Source organism: Zootoca vivipara, chromosome 11 (genome assembly GCF_963506605.1).
Source record: "Zootoca vivipara chromosome 11, rZooViv1.1, whole genome shotgun sequence".
Classification (NCBI taxonomy): Eukaryota; Metazoa; Chordata; class Lepidosauria; order Squamata; family Lacertidae; genus Zootoca; species Zootoca vivipara.
Genome location: NC_083286.1, coordinates 49,509,847 through 49,531,521, shown reverse-complemented (window position 1 = coordinate 49,531,521; position 21,675 = coordinate 49,509,847). Strand labels below are relative to the sequence as shown.

General features: G+C 47.1%; 1 protein-coding gene and 1 long non-coding RNA gene across 7 annotated transcripts in view; one reads left to right on the top strand and one right to left on the bottom strand.

Moving 5' to 3' along the window:
- The window catches only part of NEDD4L (NEDD4 like E3 ubiquitin protein ligase), a 259,415-nt gene extending 246,774 nt beyond the window's left edge, over nt 1-12,641 (top strand). For all 6 annotated transcript variants that reach the window (XM_035101003.2, XM_035101002.2, XM_060280348.1 and 3 more), the window contains 7 exons: nt 825-898; nt 1,764-1,824; nt 3,829-3,888; nt 4,318-4,425; nt 10,447-10,543; nt 10,907-10,979; nt 11,372-12,641. In XM_035101003.2, coding sequence (XP_034956894.1) covers nt 825-898; nt 1,764-1,824; nt 3,829-3,888; nt 4,318-4,425; nt 10,447-10,543; nt 10,907-10,979; nt 11,372-11,474 — 576 coding nt within the window. In that variant the 3' untranslated portion in view covers nt 11,475-12,641. The remainder of the gene's footprint in view (nt 1-824; nt 899-1,763; nt 1,825-3,828; nt 3,889-4,317; nt 4,426-10,446; nt 10,544-10,906; nt 10,980-11,371) is intronic.
- A 197-nt stretch (nt 12,642-12,838) lies between these two features.
- Nucleotides 12,839-21,675, bottom strand: part of LOC118077363 (uncharacterized) — a 29,496-nt gene continuing 20,659 nt past the window's right edge. The window contains exons 2-3 of the long non-coding RNA XR_004691622.2: nt 19,183-19,323; nt 12,839-17,496 (exon numbers count right to left, since the gene is read on the bottom strand). This is a non-coding gene — a long non-coding RNA (uncharacterized LOC118077363). The remainder of the gene's footprint in view (nt 17,497-19,182; nt 19,324-21,675) is intronic.

Here is a 21,675-nt window from a genome sequence, read left to right as displayed (position 1 = left end):
CAAGCAGAGGTAGATAACATGGTGCCCTCCAAGGTGTTGTTAAGATTCCCATCAGCCCCAGCCAACATGACCGATGGTCAGGGATAACAGGAGCTGTAGTCCAACACCATCTAGAGGGCACCCCGTTGACTATCTGTGTGATATATCTAAAATGCAATGTGTGAAATGGATCTCCCACTGCCTGCATTGCATTATGTAAGCTTCTTGAGCAGAGAATCTGTCTTTTCCTCCTTAACGTTTGTTACTCTGCGAGGCTGCCAGGTGTACATTGGTGGAAATAAAATACATATGCACCTGCCTTGTGTCTAGGAGCCTTTGACAGCAGGAGGCCTCGCCATCACTAAATTGGGACTTATTTATTTATGGGATGCTCGAGCCGTTCTGCAAGAGCCAACTCCATGGGTACCGTTGATGCTATTTATCCGGGGACCATTAGAGAGCAGCTGTGTCGAGTCTTCTGAAGAGATGCCAAGTAGCACATGAAGAGCCATCACAAAAGCTGCCTTCCAAGTCCCTGCTGAACACTATCAAATCCTTTATAACTGAGCAGATGACATGCCAATCTGCCTTCCCTTGAATTTGCTAACAAAATCGTGGTGCTGAATTCTGATTTATCCATTACTTCGCATCCATTGGTCCTCCTCGAGGTCATCCTTGAGCATAAAACATTTTGACCATTACAAAACACAACCCTCCGTAGACATTAAAAATTCAGAGGGCTTGTTCATTAAAAAGTAATAAATTGGTGCCTGGAAGCTGTAGCAATACTTTTCTACAGGCGTCTCCTTATAGCTCATGCATTTTTTGTTTCGTTTTGTTTACAGACATATCAAGTCGACTTGAAGCCGAATGGATCAGACATCACGGTCACAAATGAAAACAAAAGGGAATACATTGAGTATGTATGAGTGTGTGTGTGTGTGTCTGTCTATGTACTCAGTGTGGTGTTTAATAGCTGTAGCAGTTTAGCTTCCAAGATGACTTCACTAAAAGTCATTCCCAGATTAAAACCCACTTTTTCTTTTAAAATAAAAAGCAGCCAATGGGAGCTGTACGGAGGAGCAGAAGAAAAGGTGATATACGTAGGAACATTGGCATTTTTGTGTGGAATAGCAGCCAACAAGCCACAGTCCAGATCAAAGCCTTCCAAAATGGAAAAGAATGACCCGGAACTCGGCAAAACATCTTGTTTGGTCCTTCCTCTGAAATACAGGCATGTGAACTGAAGGGAGGCACCAAATTCCCAGCAGTTTTTTTTAATGGAGAGATTAATCTTCTTTCAGCCAAATAATGGTAAAACAGACTACAATCTCCATAGGAACCGCAAGATTAACTTCATGCCATTGCGGCATGGCATACCTCTTAATATGGAAAGGGCATATCTGGAGCACTTTGAAGCATGTGCGCAAAGCGATTTAAATGTCAGGCTGCAAAGTGAAACAGAGTTTCCTTTGAATTACTCTTTTATGCTCATCAGTAATTTTCCTCCTCCACCATCTCATTGGTCTCCCAAAGGAAATCTGAGAAATTAATGAAGAGGCGCACATATTCATGAGCTCAGCAAATGATATCGGCGCTGCAGCTGAAATGGGAAGGGTTGTGTTTGCCTCATTTGTTCTGTTTACATTTTTTCTTCGTTCGATGAAAGATTACTGGAGCCATAAATGGGAAGGCAGAAAAACATTAGGGTAGTTAAGATATTTAAACGATCTCTCTTACTCCTCCTAATCAAAGTGCTATTTCTCTCTCTTTGTGTACTGCAGCTTAGTCATCCAGTGGAGGTTTGTCAACAGGGTTCAGAAGCAAATGAATGCATTTCTGGAGGTAAGCTCCTTCGGTAAACTGCCTTCTGTTTTGCTGTGTGTTCTGTATTTATTGGAGTAGGGCAGCCAGACTTTGGTGGCCTTCAGGTAAGCACCAAAGTATGCCAGAGATACAGCACAGAAAGCAATCAGGGCCAGATTAAGACATGCTGAGGCCCTAAGCGATGTCAGGTTTAAGAGACCATGTTAGCACTACTCCCCAAAAGGTGTGTCATTCTAACAGAATGGGCCACGAAAATACAACTACATATATATATATATATATATATATATATATATATATATATATATATATATATATATGCATGCACATATACTGGTACGAAGGCAAGGATGGAACAGAAAACAAGCTACAAGTGTACAAGTCTACAAGTGTACAGTGGTACCTCTACTTACGAATGTTTCTACTTACGAATGGAGCTCCGTCCGCCATCTTGGATGCTTGGATAGGATTTTTTCTACTTACGAATTTTTAGATAGGGTTGCTTCTACTTACGAATTTTTTCTCCCAATGCATTCCTATGGGATTCGACTTACAATTTTTTTCGACTTACAAATGTGCATTCGGAACGCATTAAATTCGTAAGTAGAGGTACCACTGTATCTTGCAAGAAGCTTACCTGCAAATTAAATATCCTAAGAAAATGCCCGATGATTTTTAGCATATATGAAAACTATATACCGTATTTTTCGTTCCATAAGACGCACTTTTTTCCTCCTAAAAAAGTAAGAGGACATGTATGTGCGTCTTATGGAGCGAATGCGTGGTCCCTGGAGCGGAATTGCCCAGGGGCTAAAGGCAGATCGTGCTTTTTTTAAAAAAAGAGTTAAAGGCCAAACAAGAGGGAATGAGCGTGTTGAAAGGAACCCGCTCAGCAGCTGATTGCAAGAGATTGGGGAGGGAGACAAGAGAGCTAGCTCCCTTCCCAGCCAGCCCAGGCCTCAATTGTTGTCTGCAGAGGGAGACATCGTGACTGGCTGATTAGATTATCTGTCTGGAAACTGTAGAAATGGGTCCCTTTCCTAGAGAAACGGCAGAACTGTGAGTTGAGCCCCATATAAACAGGATTTTTTCCCCTTGCAAGGAAACTCAGCAACTTTGAGCTGATCAAAAAAAATGGAGCTTTCCCCCTTTCCAAAAAAGATGCACAACTCTGAGCTGACACCCCCCCCCAAAAAAACGGGGCTTTTCCCATTTGCAAAAAAAGCTGCACAACTTTGAGCTGATCCTTAAAAAAATGTAGCTTTCCTCCTTTGCAAAAGAAGCTTCCTCAGATATTTAATTGGGGGGGGGGTGCAAAGGTACCTAGGCCTCTAGGAGTTGGCTACTATGCCTAGGACCAGGCATCCCCAAACTGCGGCCCTCCCCAAACGCCCATGATCCCTAGCTAACAGGACCAGTGGTCGGGGAAGATGGGAATTGTAGTCCAAGACATCTGGAGGGCCGAAGTTTGCGGATGCCTACCTAGGACAATTCAAGAAAGCAAAAAAAATAAATTCTTGTTTTCCTCCTCTAAAAATTCGGTGCGTCCTATGGTCAGGTGCGTCCTATGCAGCGAAAAATACGGTACATCTGTAGAAATGACTAGAATAAACACAACATGGCAAAGAGTTGTGTAGCCATTCAGTATATTTTTGTCACATCACCCGTTTCCTTGTTTTGTTTTACTTTACAAAAGTAAAATTTGCATTCATTGCACTGCCCACTTCTATCTCTGCCCCGCCTACCTCAGACATGTAATCCCCAGAAAAGTGGGGTTGCCCAGAAGCGAATCTGCCCCTCAGGCAGAAAAAAGGTACGCCACCCCTGCTTTTATACTAAGAAATAAGTAAGCTGCTTAGGTCTCTGAGGAAACACAAAGTTTCTAACTTAAAAGCTGTTTGCTGTAGCTTTCGTCTTGAATGAATCGTTTTTCTCATGTACCTGCAACTGAAAAACCTGAGACTCTGCCTTATTCAATGGAGGAACCTTGTCATTCATTCGGTATGTATTTGTGCTTTTCAGGGTTTCACAGAACTCCTGCCTACTGACCTGATTAAGATTTTTGATGAAAATGAGCTCGAGGTTAGTTGCCTTTCATTCTTACAACAGCATCAGAAATCTAGTTACGGTATATTGTTTTTATTCGGTGCAAATAAATAAATAATGTGGACAGGAACCCTGCAAGAATCCATCAGCAAGCCCTTGTCTTTATTATTAAGAATTTGTGGAGAAAATTCTTGATAATGCATGGGTGGGTTTTCAGAGACTTCAGTCCAGCTACACATCAGTGTAAGTTAATTTATCATGCTTTGTAAGAATCAAGACAATAGTTTTTGTTGAGTATGACTCCATATGTATCTTGCTGGTAGAAATTCTGCAAGAACCATGGCAGAAGGTGGCAGGGCGGGGATCGTCCGCATATATCTTGACAATCCTGTTAAACCTATAGCAAATGCTTGTAGTGTAGCAGCTGGTACCCATCTCTCAAAAACCTCATTCGTTCCCCTGCAGTTGCTAATGTGTGGCCTTGGCGATGTTGATGTCAATGACTGGAGACAGCACACCATCTACAAGAACGGATATTGTCCAAACCATCCTGTCATACAGTGGTACTGGAAGGTAACACCGTAATTCCCAGTATAAACCGTTGCCTTCTTTCGTAACTTTGATTCTGTCCTCTAACCAACGGTTGACCTCTGGTCACTTCTTAAAATGTGCATGACAGTTCGTGGAAAGACCTCTCTGCCCGTTTCTTAGGTTGCTATCAATGACAACATTGGGTTGTGCCTCCGTAAGTGTCACAGTGGCCGGAGTGGACTACTTCAGAGTAACGACGCTACGCAGCTCTGCATTTTATTCTTTTATTGGTGCTGCGTATTTACAGTGCTCAAGTCATTGCTATTTACACGGAGCGATGTTGTCAGTCTGTTTCAGAACCTCCTAATGGCTTTTGGCGCGTCTTTCTCCAACACAAAAGCTTTGGCAGACCCATCCTCTTGCCCCTCCTCTTCCTGCGTAATTCTGGAGTTGGAGGGATGGGTCTTCCCCCCTTGCTTGCCCCTTCCTGTCCCACCTGGGACCCTGGCTCCTCTACCTTGCCTGAGCCTCGGACACGACTTCCTGCTTCCCCACTGGAATCGGAACTCTCCCTGCTTTCCCCTTTGCTCGGGGACGGGCTTGAACTCAGGAGGGGAGGGACTTCGCGATATCCCCTGTCCCTCACATCCACCCCCCTCCCAAGCTCTCCTTCACCCCTCCCCAGGCCCCCCCCATGTGTCGGTGACGACTGGAAGCCTAAGAACTCAGTGCTCTCCGAGCCCGTTGGTGTGAATACCTCCCCCCAGTCCTGCGAGCCCCCCCCTTCCGCCTGGGCGGACGGGAATCCCAAAAAGTCCGTGGCGTCAGAGCTGGTGGGGGTAAAAACGTTCTGCCAATCTGCTCCTTCCTCTGACTGGGTGGATCTCGGTGACACCCATACCTCATCCTCTGGTTCCTCAAACTCCGCTTCCCAGCGCCATGGTGAGCTGCTCTCCCGTGCCTCCTCCTCCTCCCCCTCCCTTTCCATGTGCCAGGGCTTGGGTCTGTGGGGAAAGAGGGCGTGAAATTCTTCCACCAAGAATTCCTCCTGTATCTGAGTGGCTGGGACCCATTCATTCTGGGACGGTGGAGCATCCTCCCATGCCATGAGGTACTCCAGTCCCCCCACCCCCCACCTTGAATCCAGGATGGCCGTGGCCTCATTGAGTTGCTCCCTGCCTTCCCTCTCCCCCCCTCCCTCGGGGGTTTGTTCGCTGTCTCGGAGCCTGCTGCTTTCCCTGTACGGCGACAGCAGCGATCTATGAAACACTGGATGCACCCTCATGTCCTCTGGCAGTGCCAGCCTGTATGCCACCGGGTTTACCTGTTGCGTGACCGTGAAGGGGCCCAGCCATTTGGGTGCCAGCTTTTTGCACCTCCCTCTGGTGGGAAGGCCCTCCGAGGACAACCACACCTTGTCCCCCACCCTGATGACCTCCCCTTGTCGCCTGTGGCGATCTGCCCCCTTTTTGTACGCTTCCTTGGCCCTCTCCAAGTGTTCTCTGAGCTGCTGGTGCACCGTCTCCAGTTCCTCTGCCCAATCCTCGGCCTGTGGGCCCTCCTCCTCCTCCTCCTCCCTCTCCCTCTCTGGGAAAGATCTGAGGTCGCGCCCGTAATTGGCCTTAAAGGGCGACACCCCTGTGGAGACGTGCACTGCATTGTTGTAGGCAAATTCTGCTAGTGGCAAGCGATCCACCCAGTCCGTTTGCCGCTGGCTGACGTAGCATCTCAGGTACTGCTGCAGAATGGCGTTGACCCTCTCCGCTTGTCCGTTGGTCTGCGGGTGTCTAGCCGTCGACAAGCTGACCTCCACCTGCAGGAGGTTCATGAGCCGCCGCCAGAACCTGGAAACAAATTGGCGGCCACGATCCGAAATAACCCTTAAAGGTAATCCATGCAGTCTGAAAATGTGATCAACAAACAGTTTGGCTGTCTCTTCTGCCGAGACTGCCCTGGCACACGGTATAAAGTGACACATTTTGGACATAAGGTCCACCACCACCAACACTGCAGTCTTACCCCTGGACGAAGGCAGATCTGTGATGAAGTCCATGGACACCACTTCCCACGGCCTGTGTGGTGTGGCTAAGGGCTCCAGCAACCCTGGTGGCGCTGCTCTGACCACCTTCGCCCGCTGGCAGGTGGTACAGCCCCTTACATAGTCTCGAACATCTTCCCGCACCCCTGGCCACCAGAAGTGTCTCATGACTAGGTGAGCGGTTTTGTCCCTTCCAAAATGCCCCGCTGTAGGGTTGTCGTGCATCTGCTTGAGGACCGTACGTCGAAGCTGGGTGGTGGGTAGGTACAGCGCACCCTTGTAGAAAAGCAGCCCTCTGCGTTCTGCAAAGTCTTTTGCCTGCTCCCTCCCCCCTCTCAGTTCTCTGAAGATGCGGTTGGCAAATTCATCCGCTGCCGTCAGTGCTGTGAGTTCTGCCTCGCTCACCACAGCTGCTCCGCAGGACCATGCCGACGGGGGGAAAATGTGCCTTGGGGCTGGTGGCGCCTCCTCCTCCATGTACTCTGGCTTGCGGGAGAGGGCATCCGCCCTGACATTCTGCTCCCCCGGGATGTAGTGGATGGAGAAGTTGAAGTTCGAGAAGAACTCTGCCCACCGTATCTGCCGCTGGTTGAGCACCCTGGCAGTTCTCCAGAACTCCAGGTTCTTGTGGTCTGTGCACACCTGGATGGGGTGCTTCGCGCCCACCAGGAAGTGTCGCCAGTGCTGGAACGCAGCGTAGATCGCAAGAAGTTCCCTATCAAACACTGTGTAGTTGCGTTCAGGCTGTGTCAGCTTCCTGGAGAAGAAGGCACAGGGTCTCCACTCCCTGTTGGCGTCCAGTTGCAACAAAATTGCGCCCACAGCTTTTTCAGAAGCATCAGTCTCAATGCGTAGGGGCGCGTCCTGCACCACATGGAACAGGTTTTGGTCTGAGGCGAACACTCTCTTGAGGCTTTCGAACGCTGCTTGCGCCTCTGGTGTCCACTTGAACTTCTGCTTGCCTCTCAGGCAGTCCGTGATGGGAGCCGTAACGCGAGAGAAGTTCTTGATGAACTTCCTGTAGAAGTTAGCGAAGCCTAGTAGGCGTTGGGCATCTTTGCGCGTCCTGGGGCTGTGCCAGTCCAGGATGGCCTGCACCTTGTCCTTGTCCATCGCCAGCCCCTTGTCCGACAGCTTGTAGCCCAGGAAGTCCACCTCTTTGGTGTGAAACTTGCACTTCTCCAGCTTCACATACAGGTGGTTCTCCTTCAGGCGTTGCAACACCTCTCTGACATCTTTCACATGCTGCACTGGGTCATTCGAGTAGATAAGGATGTCATCTAGGAAGACCAAGCATTTCCTGAAGAGGAGGGACCCCAGGACGTGGTGCATGAAGGCCTGGAAGCATGCTGAGCCCCCTTGCAAACCGAAGGGCATCACCAGATATTCAAAAGAGCCCAGAGGCGTGAACATCGTGGTTTTCCATTCATCTCCTTCCCGGATCCTGATCAAGTTGTACGCCCCCCTTAGGTCCAGCTTGGTGAAAATCTTGCCCCTGCGTGCCGCTGTCAGGAGATCATCCACTCTGGGCATGGGGAAAGCCACGGGCTCTGTCACCGAATTCAGCCGTCTAAAGTCCACCACAAGACGGCGCTGTTGCGTGTCTTTCTTGTCCACCCAGAAGACCGGGCTGCCCCCTGCTGCCTTGCTTTCCCTTATGAACCCCCGCTTGAGGTTCTTGTCGATGAAAGCGCGCAGATCCTCCAGCTCCTGGTCTGACATGGCGTACAGCTTGGCTGGGGGTATCGTCGCCCCTGGCACCAGGTTGATCTGGCAGTCAAAAGGCCTGTGCGGGGGTAGGTGGTCGGACTCCGCTTCGCTGAAGACCTCCTGCAGGTCCCAGTACTGCTTGGGTATTGCCTCACCCCCTTTGATATGCATGGTGGCCACCGTGGCTATCGGAGGCCCCTCCCCTGGTTGGTGCTGCATGCAATGTTCCAGACAAAAGTCTGACCCAAACGTGATGCACCTCTGGTGCCAACTGATGGAGGGGTCGTGGCGCGTCAGCCAGCTCATGCCCAAGACGATGGGGGGGTCTGAGATGGTGGTGACGTTGAACGCCAGTGTCTCTGAGTGCCTTCCCACCGTCATTCTCATGGGGGGGGTTTGATGTGTGATGGCCCCGCCCAGCAGCTCCCTGCCGTCAATGGTTGCTACGTGCAGAGGAAAATCCAACTGCAAAAGCTGGATTTGGTGCTCTTCTGCAAAGCTTCTCGAGAAGAAGTTGGCGGACGCCCCACTGTCAATTAAGGCGAGGACCGTCAGGGGATAGCCATTTGGGAGCGTTAGCGTCACTTCTAGAACCACTCCTGCTCTGGGAGGGGTGGGCTGGCTCTGCACCTCTCTGTGCGGGTGGGCGGGCTGGGGCTGTTGTCTGCTGACTGTGCCTGGCTGCTGCCCCTTGTCTCCTGCAGCCAGGCTTTCCCGTTTCCCTGCTGTGGTGCTGCGTCAGTGGGGGAGGGCACCACCGTTCCCGCCTTTCCTTGCCACTCCCTGCGATGTGGGCAGTCTCTGACGAGATGCTGGGGTGAGTTGCAGAGAAAGCAATTCCCGCCCCTTCCCTCCTTGCGCCTTGGCGCCGCTGGGGTTTGAAAAGCCCGCGCGCGCGCGCTATCAATCTGCATGGGCTCCTGGTCCTGGCTGGCTCCAGGCGTGGCCTGAAAGGGTTGTTGAGGGAGTGGCTTCTCCTGCGACCGTGGGAACCAAGCCCGCTTTGCGCGCGTCGCTTGCTTGTCGTTCCACCGGGATTCCTGCCTCACCCCCACCGCCAGAGCTGCTTTGCTCAGCTGATCCATAGTACTGGGCTTTGGACCTCTCGAGAGTTCATCCTTCACCTCCTCGCTCAAACCCAAGTAAAACGCAGCTTGCATGGGAGGCGAATCCAAAACCCACCCCAGTCTGTGCACCAGCATGGTGAATTTCGCCCAATATGCGCGAACTGTCATATTTCCTTGGCGTAAATTATGCAGTTCCTCCTTAGTCTGGTCCAAATGACTATCGGACGAATACATCGTCCTCAAACCTTCTAGAAATTGTTGGACATTTTTCATGCAAGGATTCTTGGTTGCGATTAATGGTCTTAGCCACTCCCTGGCTGCTCCGGTGAGATGTTCCACAATAAACGCTACTCTGTGCTCATCATCGGGGAACTCATTCTGGTGCAGCTCAAGAGCATACACGATCTCAGTCTCAAAGCCCTGAAACTCCTTCGGGTCTCCATTGAACTTGCTTACAAGGGTCCCTGCTCTCCTTCCTGGCAGCACTTGGACTTGGGGAGCCCCTCCCGCCTTGTTTTTCTCTGCATCCAGCTTGTTTTGGAGGTCTACCGCCACCGCCCTTAAATGCTGCTCTTTTTCCTGGAGCTCTCTCACCTGTTCCGCAAGTTGTAGCCGGTCGTCCTGGACCTTCTTAGTCTCCTCTTTAGCTGCCTTCAATTCTCCCTGCGCCTGCAGCGACAGCTGTTGCAGTTCTAGCTGGGCTTGCTCAGCGATCTGCCGCCACTTCTCCGCCTCGGACACGCTCATCCCGGCAACTCCGAAGTAGCCCAAAAATGATTAGGAGGTTGCTGTCACAGTGGCCGGAGTGGACTACTTCAGAGTAACGACGCTACGCAGCTCTGCATTTTATTCTTTTATTGGTGCTGCGTATTTACAGTGCTCAAGTCATTGCTATTTACACGGAGCGATGTTGTCAGTCTGTTTCAGAACCTCCTAATGGCTTTTGGCGCGTCTTTCTCCAACACAAAAGCTTTGGCAGACCCATCCTCTTGCCCCTCCTCTTCCTGCGTAATTCTGGAGTTGGAGGGATGGGTCTTCCCCCCTTGCTTGCCCCTTCCTGTCCCACCTGGGACCCTGGCTCCTCTACCTTGCCTGAGCCTCGGACACGACTTCCTGCTTCCCCACTGGAATCGGAACTCTCCCTGCTTTCCCCTTTGCTCGGGGACGGGCTTGAACTCAGGAGGGGAGGGACTTCGCGATATCCCCTGTCCCTCACAGTAAGTTTCCACAACTGTCTTGTTTTTATAGGCTGTTCTGCTGATGGACGCTGAGAAACGTATCCGGCTATTGCAATTTGTAACTGGGACGTCAAGAGTGCCTATGAATGGATTTGCTGAACTTTACGGTGAGTTAAACCAAATGCATCCTGATAGCTTTTGACAAGGTATTCTGCAAAGATAGCAAACACAAACCCAAGTTTATGCTTCCACTGACCTTTCTAAGCTTGTCAGCACCTCTTTTTTTGCCAGAGTCTAGGTTGTTGCTTGTCACTTGGGTCACGGCGGGATGAGCATTTTGCCACTTTGTGTGGCACACATACACACACACACATATTGCAGTCAGGGAAAAACCTGTAACCCTGCCCAGCAAGACTGCACACCTTCCTAGAGTCACTGGTGTGTAGACCATAACAGGCAGCAACATTTGCAAGGAGCATCTTGCAAAGAGACTCTTTCACATTCATGTGCTTTTTTTACCCTTGATCCAGGTTCAAATGGTCCTCAGCTGTTTACAATAGAGCAATGGGGAAGCCCTGAGAAGTTACCCAGAGCTCATACATGGTAAGTCACAAACAAGGAGCATTAAGTCATTTACAGTGATGAAATCTGACATACTAAGCAAATATGAATAATATTGCCATACAACCCTGGCTTCATCTGAGCTGGTTCCTTGGGGGGGGGGTCAGAAAGGAACCTAAGCCAAGCTGCCACCTGTGAGAGATGTGGCTTTGACTTTGAACTGCAAATATTCAAGAGGTTCAGAAAGAAGAACAACAAGGAATTTCAAATATGTTGTTGAAGAATCCCAAGCCATCCTTTAAAAAGCAACAATGAACGTGTCATTTGTTGCCACAAGTCCTTTTCCTTAGTGTTGCTACCTGAAAAATGCATGCAGATTTGAAATTAACAGGACACGACAATGACACCTTCTCTCCCCTCTCTTCCTATTTCAGCTTTAATCGCCTTGACTTACCTCCGTATGACTCTTTTGAAGAATTACGAGAAAAGCTTCTTATGGCTGTTGAAAACGCTCAAGGATTTGAAGGGGTGGATTAAGACGGCGCCTGTTCCTTTATTATTACTACTGTTGTTATTATTATTTTTGAAACAAAGATTCTGTTCACGGAGCAAGTTCTGTGTGCTCCCTTCGATTTGCCTGACAGACATTCAGAAGACCCAGAGGCAGAACAAGTTGCACGGTGGTTGGTTCGTGGCGCAAACTCTTGTACAGTACAGACAACTAAATTGGAAGTAACTTTCTCTCACCTGTGGATAGTATTTCTGAAATTTCCATGGCAAGTTACCAACTGGTTGATGTGTACTCTTGACTACATTTCAGCAGGACTTGTTCTATTTATGTTGTGCCTCTAGGCAAAAGCCCTTAATAAATGTTTTACATACTTTCTAATGACAATGAATGGAATTAATCCTTTTACAGGTAGAGTATTACAGCTCATGTTTACTTTCTAAAAATGATTGAAGACATTTTCAAATTTTATTTCAATACAATTAAACAAAAAAAAGCATATACTGGAAAAAAAATGAGCTTACTACTTTTCCTCACAATTTGTCTATAGACTTGATGCCTGTGGCATTTTGGTTCCGAAAGTACCTCTTTTCCACCTGTTATTTTTGTTGTTCAGCCTCATGTCCCCCGATCTTTCGGAATCCTAGGAGCTACGTTTTTTATAAGGAATTTTCTGCAAATTGGAAGTATTATCAGAATATACCCAATGCCTTTTAATTACACGCATTGAGCTTTCACAGACAACAGAGAGAAAACAGTGATTCGGATGTAAAGTATTTTATACAAATCAACAGAATATTTACAAGAGGATCGCAACACAGCATGCCAAATCTCTCATTCAATAAGGAAATTGTTTCGTTATTCCTTAATAATAATGATATGTATTATATAGCTCTTTTGGTGATGGAGATGGCATTATTGTCTTTGGGGTGGGGGGATGCTTAATCCTGCTGCTTACCTTTTGTACAGTGACTGTTTAATGCTCTACTCTTTGCAATGGAGGCATTCTGACCTAATCCTGCCACGGCTTGATTTGGACAAAGGCTGTGAAGACCAGATCCACACAAACTCCTGTCTCTATACATTTGCTAATGCTCTCCAAACGAGGATTTGTTTTTTTTCCCTTTAACTGCACCGATTCTAGAAGCACTTTATTGTACCACATCGGAGCTCATCTCTTTCTCCCTATCTTTTTTTTTTAAAAAAAATCATAAACATTAATGTGACGATATACCTTCTCACTGCCCCCTGTCTTTTTGGTGCAACAATTTTCAGTTGCGAATTTGGATGCTGCTGACAAAGTGAAACAGACCTACAAAGCTGAATCTGCAGACACTAATTGTATTTTGAGGGGCTGGGGGTTCGGGGTTTTTTGTTTGTTTGTTTGTTTCTCCCCCCCTGACCAAGATTTATTTAATATATACAGTTATCTAGTCAGTTTTGTAATCTATGACATGTTGCATGATTAAACGATAATGCTTGACTTGTAACTGTTATGTACTAGATTAAAGGGGGGAAGAGCAGGTATGGTACCTGTGATCAACTAGAAAAGGAATGGTAGCAGAACTAATCGGATAAATCACCTTGGCTGGTTTTAGTCAGCTCTGGCCCATCTTTGCCAAGCCAAGTCAAAACTGGCAAATGAGCTGCTGTCCAACTAAGGGAGGAAGCCCTATTGAACATAATGGGATTCGCTTCTGAGTACGCGTGCGATGAACTGAGCTACTTGGGCATTTCCACAGGTGACGTGATCTTAAACGGGTATCTGATGCAACTATAAAAGATGACAGCACTCTGTTTTTCTGTACACCCGTCCTGTCTTCCTGCCTCTTCTCTCCCCTCCCCTCTATTTAATCTACTCCGTCTTTATCCTTTCCTTAAAACAAGAAAATGGGTAGATTTGTTTCTGGTGAAACCCAGCTTAGATCAGAACCCACTTCTAACTCACAAGAGTGTAACGTTAATTGGCATTTCTGTCATGTATTCTGCCCCTTCAACTCCTGGATGACAATGTCACCAGAAAGGTAGAAAATAAGTCTAGGGGCCATATTACCTAGCGGGCAACTCTCACAGGAGCCACATGTCATTGGTGGTGGGAAAATGGAAGTGATTCCTTTCTTTGTACAGTAACCACCAGTCTAGCCATACTCACTTCTCTCCATCCATCCAGACAAGTGTGTGTGTGTGATGGTAGTCTAGCAAGGACATGTAGCCTGTGTGTCAGGGACTGGCTGGATGGGGGGGTGGGCTCCCGTCCAGGAGGAGGACAGGGAAGACGAGGACTTAGACCCCGGGTCCTGGTGGTTGGATGCTTTGGACTACAATTCCCATCATCCCTGACCACTGGTCCTCTTAGCTAGGGATCATGGGGTTGTAGGCCAAAACATCTGGAGGGTCGCAGTTTGGGGATGCCTGAGCTAGAGCAGAGCTCGGTTTGCAGCAGCGTCTCAAGCTGAAGGAGTCCAGCCAGGGAGACCGCACTGTGTTACTTTCTGTGAATGAAAAGTCAACGGCATTTCAAGCCCCCAGCCTTTTCCTGACCTGCAGAGTCCCAGAACCATCCTGTCAGCCCTCAAAACACTGTGGAGAGTCCCAAGGATGCAGGACAGAGAAGCCCAGTGGGCCACATTGAGCCTGAGGTTATTATTCCTTTGACATAGAGGCAAGCCTACCCATCATGTAACGCGTGTCTCTTGTCAGGTAGGTTATCGGCACCTCGCTTCCTTTAAATTTTCCCCATCTCCATGGGCCCAGTTTTGATAAGGTGGGCCCACTGCCCTTGCCCCCTAGTTTGGCCCTGTAGCAGTGTGATCTCACTCACTTGATCACATGATGGTTGAGGGATGTTGCTTCCAGTTGACAGAAAAGAGCAGGGAGGTGAAGGGAGAAAGCAAACCTCACAAACGTAAACAGCTTATAAAGTCAAAGGAACTATTTAAAATTAAACTACGGCACATGTTTTTAAATCAAGTGCTTAAAAAGGGGGGAGGGGCAAATCACCCCTACACAGAAGGAATGTTTTGTCACATAGGAAAATAGCAACTACAGTACCTAGCACGGTTATGATCAGGAGGGGAGTAGCTGAGTTTGACTGCAAAATTTTATCAACAAACAGGAGTTTGCTAGCATCCTTCCTGTTCTATTCCCTAACAAAAGGATTATATAGCTACACAATCATGCCCATATGCCCCCCCCCAATATCACCCAGTACCCTACACCAGGGTCTTCTGGTATAAATTTGCAGAGTAACCTTCCAGGAGATCGGTGAAGGTGTTTGTTTTCATTCCCGTAAGTTTAACAATGGCAAGCCATTTTGGAAATTAAATCTCTTCCAAATTGCTAATTTACTAATTCCTTACCCACAGTGCTCCTCGCCTGTAAAATACGAGTATTAATTGGTTGCCTTTGGGAGCTGTACCAGCTACTTTGAGTTTTGTGTTAGAAACACTGACTTGGGTGTAGGCTTGTATTTGTAAATACAGTGGATGAGTCATGCAGTGCAGTACGTAATTGACTCTGCTGTACACTCCCCCCCCCCCATTATTCTACATGTGCCTCGAATTAGTGGTTAAAAAAAAAGATCCCAGAAGCCTGAGGTGTTCCTAGCCAGCTACTTTTGTGAAATGACCCTGGATCTTATGGTGTGGTTTGGAGAGAGTACAAACAGAGAAGAGTGTTAGGATGCACTGCCATAAAGACAGGCTTTCTGATCTTGCTATAGACGCTTCCTCTGTGACCTTCCATTACATTTGCTCTTTTGTGCTTTCCAAAGCTTTTGTTGTGCTTTTTAGTCACTTGTTTCACAGCAGCCCATTTCTGCCATTTTTGCTTGTTGGTCTGCATTATAAGCCTTCAGTCTGTTAATGGGAGAAAACGTATAGACATGGAATTCATTTTTATTCTGTGGCATGAACAGAGTCTTATTCTGTGGCATGAACTTTAGCATATATAATTATGCCTGGCAACTGTAGCAGCAATCGCCAAGGCGCACCTTCTGATTAAAATGGGTGTTTTAAAATGTTTTCAGGTTAGTTCCATCGTCACTTTTGCCTGACCAAATCCAGGAAAAAAATGTTCCATTTCATGCGATGTCAAGCCAGTTTTCCAAACAAATCAAAATCCACCTGCTTCTAGATTTCATCCCTATTGGTGGAAATATGCAGCTTTCTGCCTTCTTGATTGTTACCTGCTTGGTTTGTTAGCTTCAGATCCTGGCAACACTAGTTAAAAGCTCAGGCAGCAAGCAAAGGTGAGCAGCTGTACTAAGGTAACATGAGATTGCTTCCACACCAGTCCCAGAATGTGGTACCAGAGCTGCCAAGTTTTCCCTTTTCTCGCGAGGAAGCCTATTCAGCATGAGGGAAAATCCCTTTAAAAAAGGGATAACTTGGTAGCTATGTGTGGTACTGGTTATGAATAATCATCTGCTCGTGACCCTAGGGTCATAGCAGCATGGTGAAGGTAAATCCACAGCACACCTGGCCTTCTTCTGGAGCTTCTGGTGTTTTGGAGCAGCACATTCAGAGAAAAGTAGTGTTGGAAAGAGGAGAGCAGGCTGAGGACTAGGAGGAACTGGGCCCGCTCCAGCATTGGAGAGTCCTGGGCAAATTGTCCTTGTGGGCAGGGGCCCTTCTCCTTGGTAAGTGGGCCCTCGTGGGCTTACCTGGCCCCAGTGGCACTGCTCTGGGCAGCAAAGGTAAGCTGTGTTGAGCCGCCATTTTAATTTCCCACAAATGACACACAGCAACGTTCCTATTCCTTACTTGCCCTTCAACCATAAGGTTTCAGGACAGGTTGCAACAGTGCAACATGCAGTTATAAAAAGCAAAACCATCCCAACCAAAGTTATATTAGTATAGATTGAGCAGTATAGATTGAGCAGGAGAGGTGGGTCCTACAAAACAAAACGCCTTAGAGGAGGTGCATTGTGGGGATTTTTTTTTTTAAAAAAAGAGTGGGTAGATTTAGCTTCCTGGCATAGGAAGCCTAAAAATAAAGGAGGCAGGCACAGCTATGGGCCGCCAGGTGCTGCCATAATCCCTGTTCTGAAGCAATCCTTCCTTCTCGCTTATTTATCTTGCAGCCGGTACTGTTCCTTAAGTCTCCCCCCCCCCCCCGTTTATGTTTTTGAGCTTCATGCATTTGACCGTTTGCTGACAAATCAGTAGAGGACGTTGCTGTGAAGGCTAATCACATGCCTCCTTGTCAGAGCCCATTCCTCACCTCCCCACCTCATCCCAATATGACCTGTTGGGTTTTGTTTGTTGCCCTTTGCACTGTGGCGAGTGAGCATGACTGCAGGAATTCTATCTCAAAAGTCACTGTTTGTTAGCATTCCACCTCTGGAAGAAGAACTTAAATCTGTACATGTTGGTGGAGAGATGAGGAGTACAGCCTACCCACCTCTGTTACTATTTTAGTTTTCTGTGAGTAATATGAAAACAAACCAGGATTGTGGTGGTTTGAATGCTCAAATGCAGATGTAAAATTAAAGCTTTTTTAATAAAAAACCAACAACAGAACAAGTTTGCTTCTCTGAAATTCTGAGGGAGAACACTGGATGAAAGATGCTGCACTACAAATGAAGTGTACAAAGCTGGTTATGTTTCTAAAATCTGGATTATTCCCCAGCCAAATATATTATTTAATTTATTTAAGCTATTCTGCTTATGTTTTAAGCAGGGTGCAGGGATCGCTCGAAGTAGTTCACAACGTAACATAAACAAAGATCAAATACAAAAATGCTAAGGGGGCGATAATCCACATTATAAAACACCGCTAACTAGATAGGCACTCTCGTCAACATCAGAATGAAACACCCGAAAATCAGCTACAGTGGTACCTCGGTTTTCAAACATCTCCGTTGACGAACGTTTCGGAACTTGAACGCCATTAACCAGGAAGTAAATGCTTCGGTTTTCGAACACACCTCAGAAGTCAAACCGGAAATGCAGATTCCGTATTGGGATTTCCATTTTGAGTTTTTGGTTTTCGAAAATTTCGGAACTCGAAAGGTCTTCCGGAACGGATTACGTTCGAAAACCGAGGTACCTACCAAAATACACAATGAAAACCCCCATTTTAAAATACTGTAATTCTAAACTGAGCAAAAGAAAAGAAAAGAAAACCTTTCTGACCCACCATATGCCCAGTCAATGATGTAATTAAACAACTGAATCCAATTGAATTCCCAACCCCATAGTCAACCATAAGCACAGCTTAAACTGCAGCTAAAATTGCATTGCTCTCAAGCACACTTAATTAGCACATGTGCAACAACCAAACACAGAAACCCTACAAACAATGTAAAAGGTAAAGGGACCCCTGACCATTAGGTCCAGTCGTGACTGACTCGGGGGTTGCGGCGCTCATCTTGCGTTATTAGCCAAGGGAGCCGGCGTACAGCTTCCTTCCAGGTCATGTGGCCAGCATGACAAAGCCACTTCTGGCGAACCAGAGCAGCACACAGAAACACAGTTTACCTTCCCACTGTAGTGGTACCTATTTATCTACTTGCACTTTGACATGCTTTCAAACTGCTAGGTTGTCAGGAGCTGGAGGAGGAGGAGGAGGAGGAGGAGGAGGAGGAGGAGGAGGAGGAGGAGGAGGAGGAGGAGTGGGAAAAAGTTCCATTGCACAAGCAAAAATATTTTCACTGGCAAAACAGCTTTCTTAGTACTACCAAGGAATTTTCACAGTGAAAGGTGAAGGGACCCCTGACTGGTAGGTCCAGTCGTGAACGACTCTGGGGTTGTGACGCTCATCTCACGTTATTGGCCAAGGGAGCCGGCGTACAGCTTCCGGGTCATGTGGCCAGCATGACAAAGCCGCTTCTGGCGAACCAGAGCAGCACACGGAAACGCCGTTTACCTTCCCGCCAGAGCGGTACCTATTTATCTACTTGCACTTTGACGTGCTTTCAAACTGCTAGGTTGTCAGGAGCTGAGACCGAGCAACGGGAGCTCACCCCGTCGTGGGGATTCGAACCGCCGACCTTCTGATCGCCAAGCCCAAGGCTCTGTGCTTTAGCCCACAGTGCCACTCGCGTCCCAAACAATGTACTCAAACTTTATTCCTCTCACACAGTCCTGATAATTCTGCACTGCATCCTCAACAGCCCACTCATGAGACCCAGACAAACCTAGACAAATACTGACATACAAAGCAATACACCCCACCCTCTAAATAAAGCATTCATGCCAAGCAGTCCCTCTCACTCTGGAGGTGGGGGGTGGCATACAATATATGCCCAGTAGCAGGGGTTCACATGGGGGCACGAGGAATAGAAACCACCTTTCCCCAACTTTCTAACCGCCAGGCAGTAACACATCATCCGTTTTCACCCCCACAGCACAGAAAACTATTAGATAAATGAGGTGCCTTGTATAAATACCATTCACTGCCTTGGTTTCTCACCCGAGGGATCCGAAACTACCCCCAAGTAGCACTTATGGTGCTCTGCTTCACTTCAAATGGATGAGCTGGGTTGCTTTTAGCTGCACCCAAAGGAGACACAACCAAAAAGGGTAACAAAGGGGGGCCGGAATGGACAGTTGCCGGGTGTGAGTGAGCTGGAAGCAGAGAGATGATGCTGTGTGTTGGCTCTAAAGCTGTGACTGCCGTAGGAGCAAGATCTGTTGGGGCATTGATGCTGTGAGGGCCTTCCATCTTATGTTCAGGTTGTATAAATGCACAAACAAACCCATATACCCTAAAGACACCACAATTTCCACTGACCTTCCTTCCAAGTCTCAGATAAGCACTGGAACGCCTGGTGTCTCTCATTTTCAGAGGTTGGAGTGATGTGTAACAATATTTGCAGCACATACTCAAAAGAGGTTACAGGTGCCTTCTTCAGCTGCAACATTCAGTCTCCAGCTGTAAAACATATGGATAATAGTAAACAAACAACAACAACAACAATTTATTTATACCCAGCCCATCTGGCTGGGTTTTCCCAGCCACTCTGGGCAGCTTCCAACAAAAGATTAAAAATACATTAAAACATCAGTCATTAAGAACTTCCCTAAACTGGGCTGCCTTCAGACGTTTTCTAAAAGTCAGATAGTTGTTTATTTCCTTGGCATCTAATGAGATGGCGTTCTACAGGTGCCAAACTGCCAGAAGGCCCTCAGTGCTGGACTTCAGTGTCCGGGCAGTATGATGGGGGGTGCAGACATTCCTTCAGGTATACTGGGCCGAGGCCGTTTAGGGCTTTAAAGGTCAACACCAACACTTTGAATTGTGGTCGGAAACGTACCGGGAGCCAATGTAGGTCTTTCAAGACCGGTGTTATGAGTCTAGTGAGACATTAAGAGGATAACACACCTGGATATGAAATTGAAGGTGAACCATTTTAGTGCCACATCGTATGTTGGATGGGCATAAGGCCCAGATTCAAGCCAGTAAACTCCCACAGGGAGAGCAATAGGAAATAAACCTGATAACAAAACTATGAGGAAGTTGCCGGTAGATATAAGGGGAATGAACACCTCATCTTAAACCACATTTGCTGGAGCAATAAGGACCAGCAGAAGCACTGTCAAGGGGGTGGGGGGATAAAGTTTTTGTAATCTCTTCTATTTTATAAGAACAAACAAACAACCTGCAATATCTGTGCACATTCAGTGAAAGGTGTGTTTCTTTAATTTTGGTAAACCAGCTTAGGTAAAGGTAAAGGGACCCCTGACCATTAGGTCCAGTCGTGACCGACTCTGGGGTTGCAGCGCTCATCTCGCTTTATTGGCCGAGGGAGCCGGCGTACAGCTTCCAGATCATGTGGCCAGCATGACAAAGCCGCTTCTGGTGAACCAGAGCAGCGCACGGAAACACCGTTTACCTTCCCGCTGGAGTGGTACCTATTTATCTACTTGCACTTTGACGTGCTTTCGAACTGCTAGGTTGGCAGGAGCTGGGACCGAGCAACGGGAGCTCACCCCGTCACGGGGATTCGAACCGCCAACCTTCTGATCGGCAAGCCCTAGGCTCTGTGGTTTAGACCACAGCGCCACCCGTGTCCCTTATTGGTATTATTATTAATAAAAAATTTACACCACCTTCACCCAACGTTCATGGTGCAGTTTACAATATAAAAACACAAAAATACCTAATGTAGTAACAAACCAAACAATAACCCCCACCCACCCCCAGTTTAAAAGGCCATAGGAGGAGAGGAGCGTTTTTGCCTGGCTCGCCTCCCTGGGGAGAGCATTCCAAGTTGGAATCCCCTGCAGGAAAGTTCTGCTCTTGTGTTGCCACCCTGCAGACCTTTTGTGGAGGGGCGACGCAAAGAAGGGCCTCAGAGGATGATTTCAGGGTCCGGGTCAGTTCATATGGGGAGAGGCAATCCTTGAGAAGGTATTGTGGTCCTGAGCCTTTTAAGGCTTTCTAGATCAAAACCAACACTTCGAACTGGGCCAGGAAACTGACTGGCAGCTGGGCAGCAAGTGCAGTTGGGCTGGGTTTGGCGTTATATATTCTGCACCAGGATTGACTTTCAAGGGGCACAAGAACAATTTTCCCCCTTCACTTTAACTTCTCTTGAAGTTATGATTCGCTGAAGTCTGGATTCTTGGAATTCACCTTTCAAAGAAGACACTGTTGAGTTCTGAAACTATCTTTCAGGCTGAATGAAGACAACTTCCGAATGGTAAAAGCTTTCAAACATTCCAGAAGAAATTTGTTGTGTTTCCAAACCCATTAGATTGCTAAACTACTTCTGGACAGGGAGTATAATGAGCTCATCTCCCATAATGAGCTTATAGATTTGTGCGTTAAAAAAATAAGCAAACCAGCAAATGCAAATGTGTAAGTGAGCTATCCTAAAAACTTTGTTATAGAATAGTCTATTATCTCCCAAGACAGATGGATGACAACAAAGTAAATAACACACTGAATAGTATTCAACACTCATTCTAATCAGAATAGACCCATTGAAGGTAATGGACATGATCATTTTAGGTTCATACATTTCAATGGTCTGCTATGATGAGGCCTTAGTTGAATATAATCCACAGTGTTCTCATTTTCATAACTGGAATATCTTTGAAAACATGCTTCCATTTGCTACACAAACAAATGCTGATTTGATTAAAGATCATGTTCCTTTTCCATTTTATTTTCTTAAGATTTATGAAGGGAATTACTGGCTATTGTTCGCCTGATGGAGAACAAAAAATTAATAAGAAGTCATGGAAATAGACACATATTGTACTTTAAATTATATGGCTT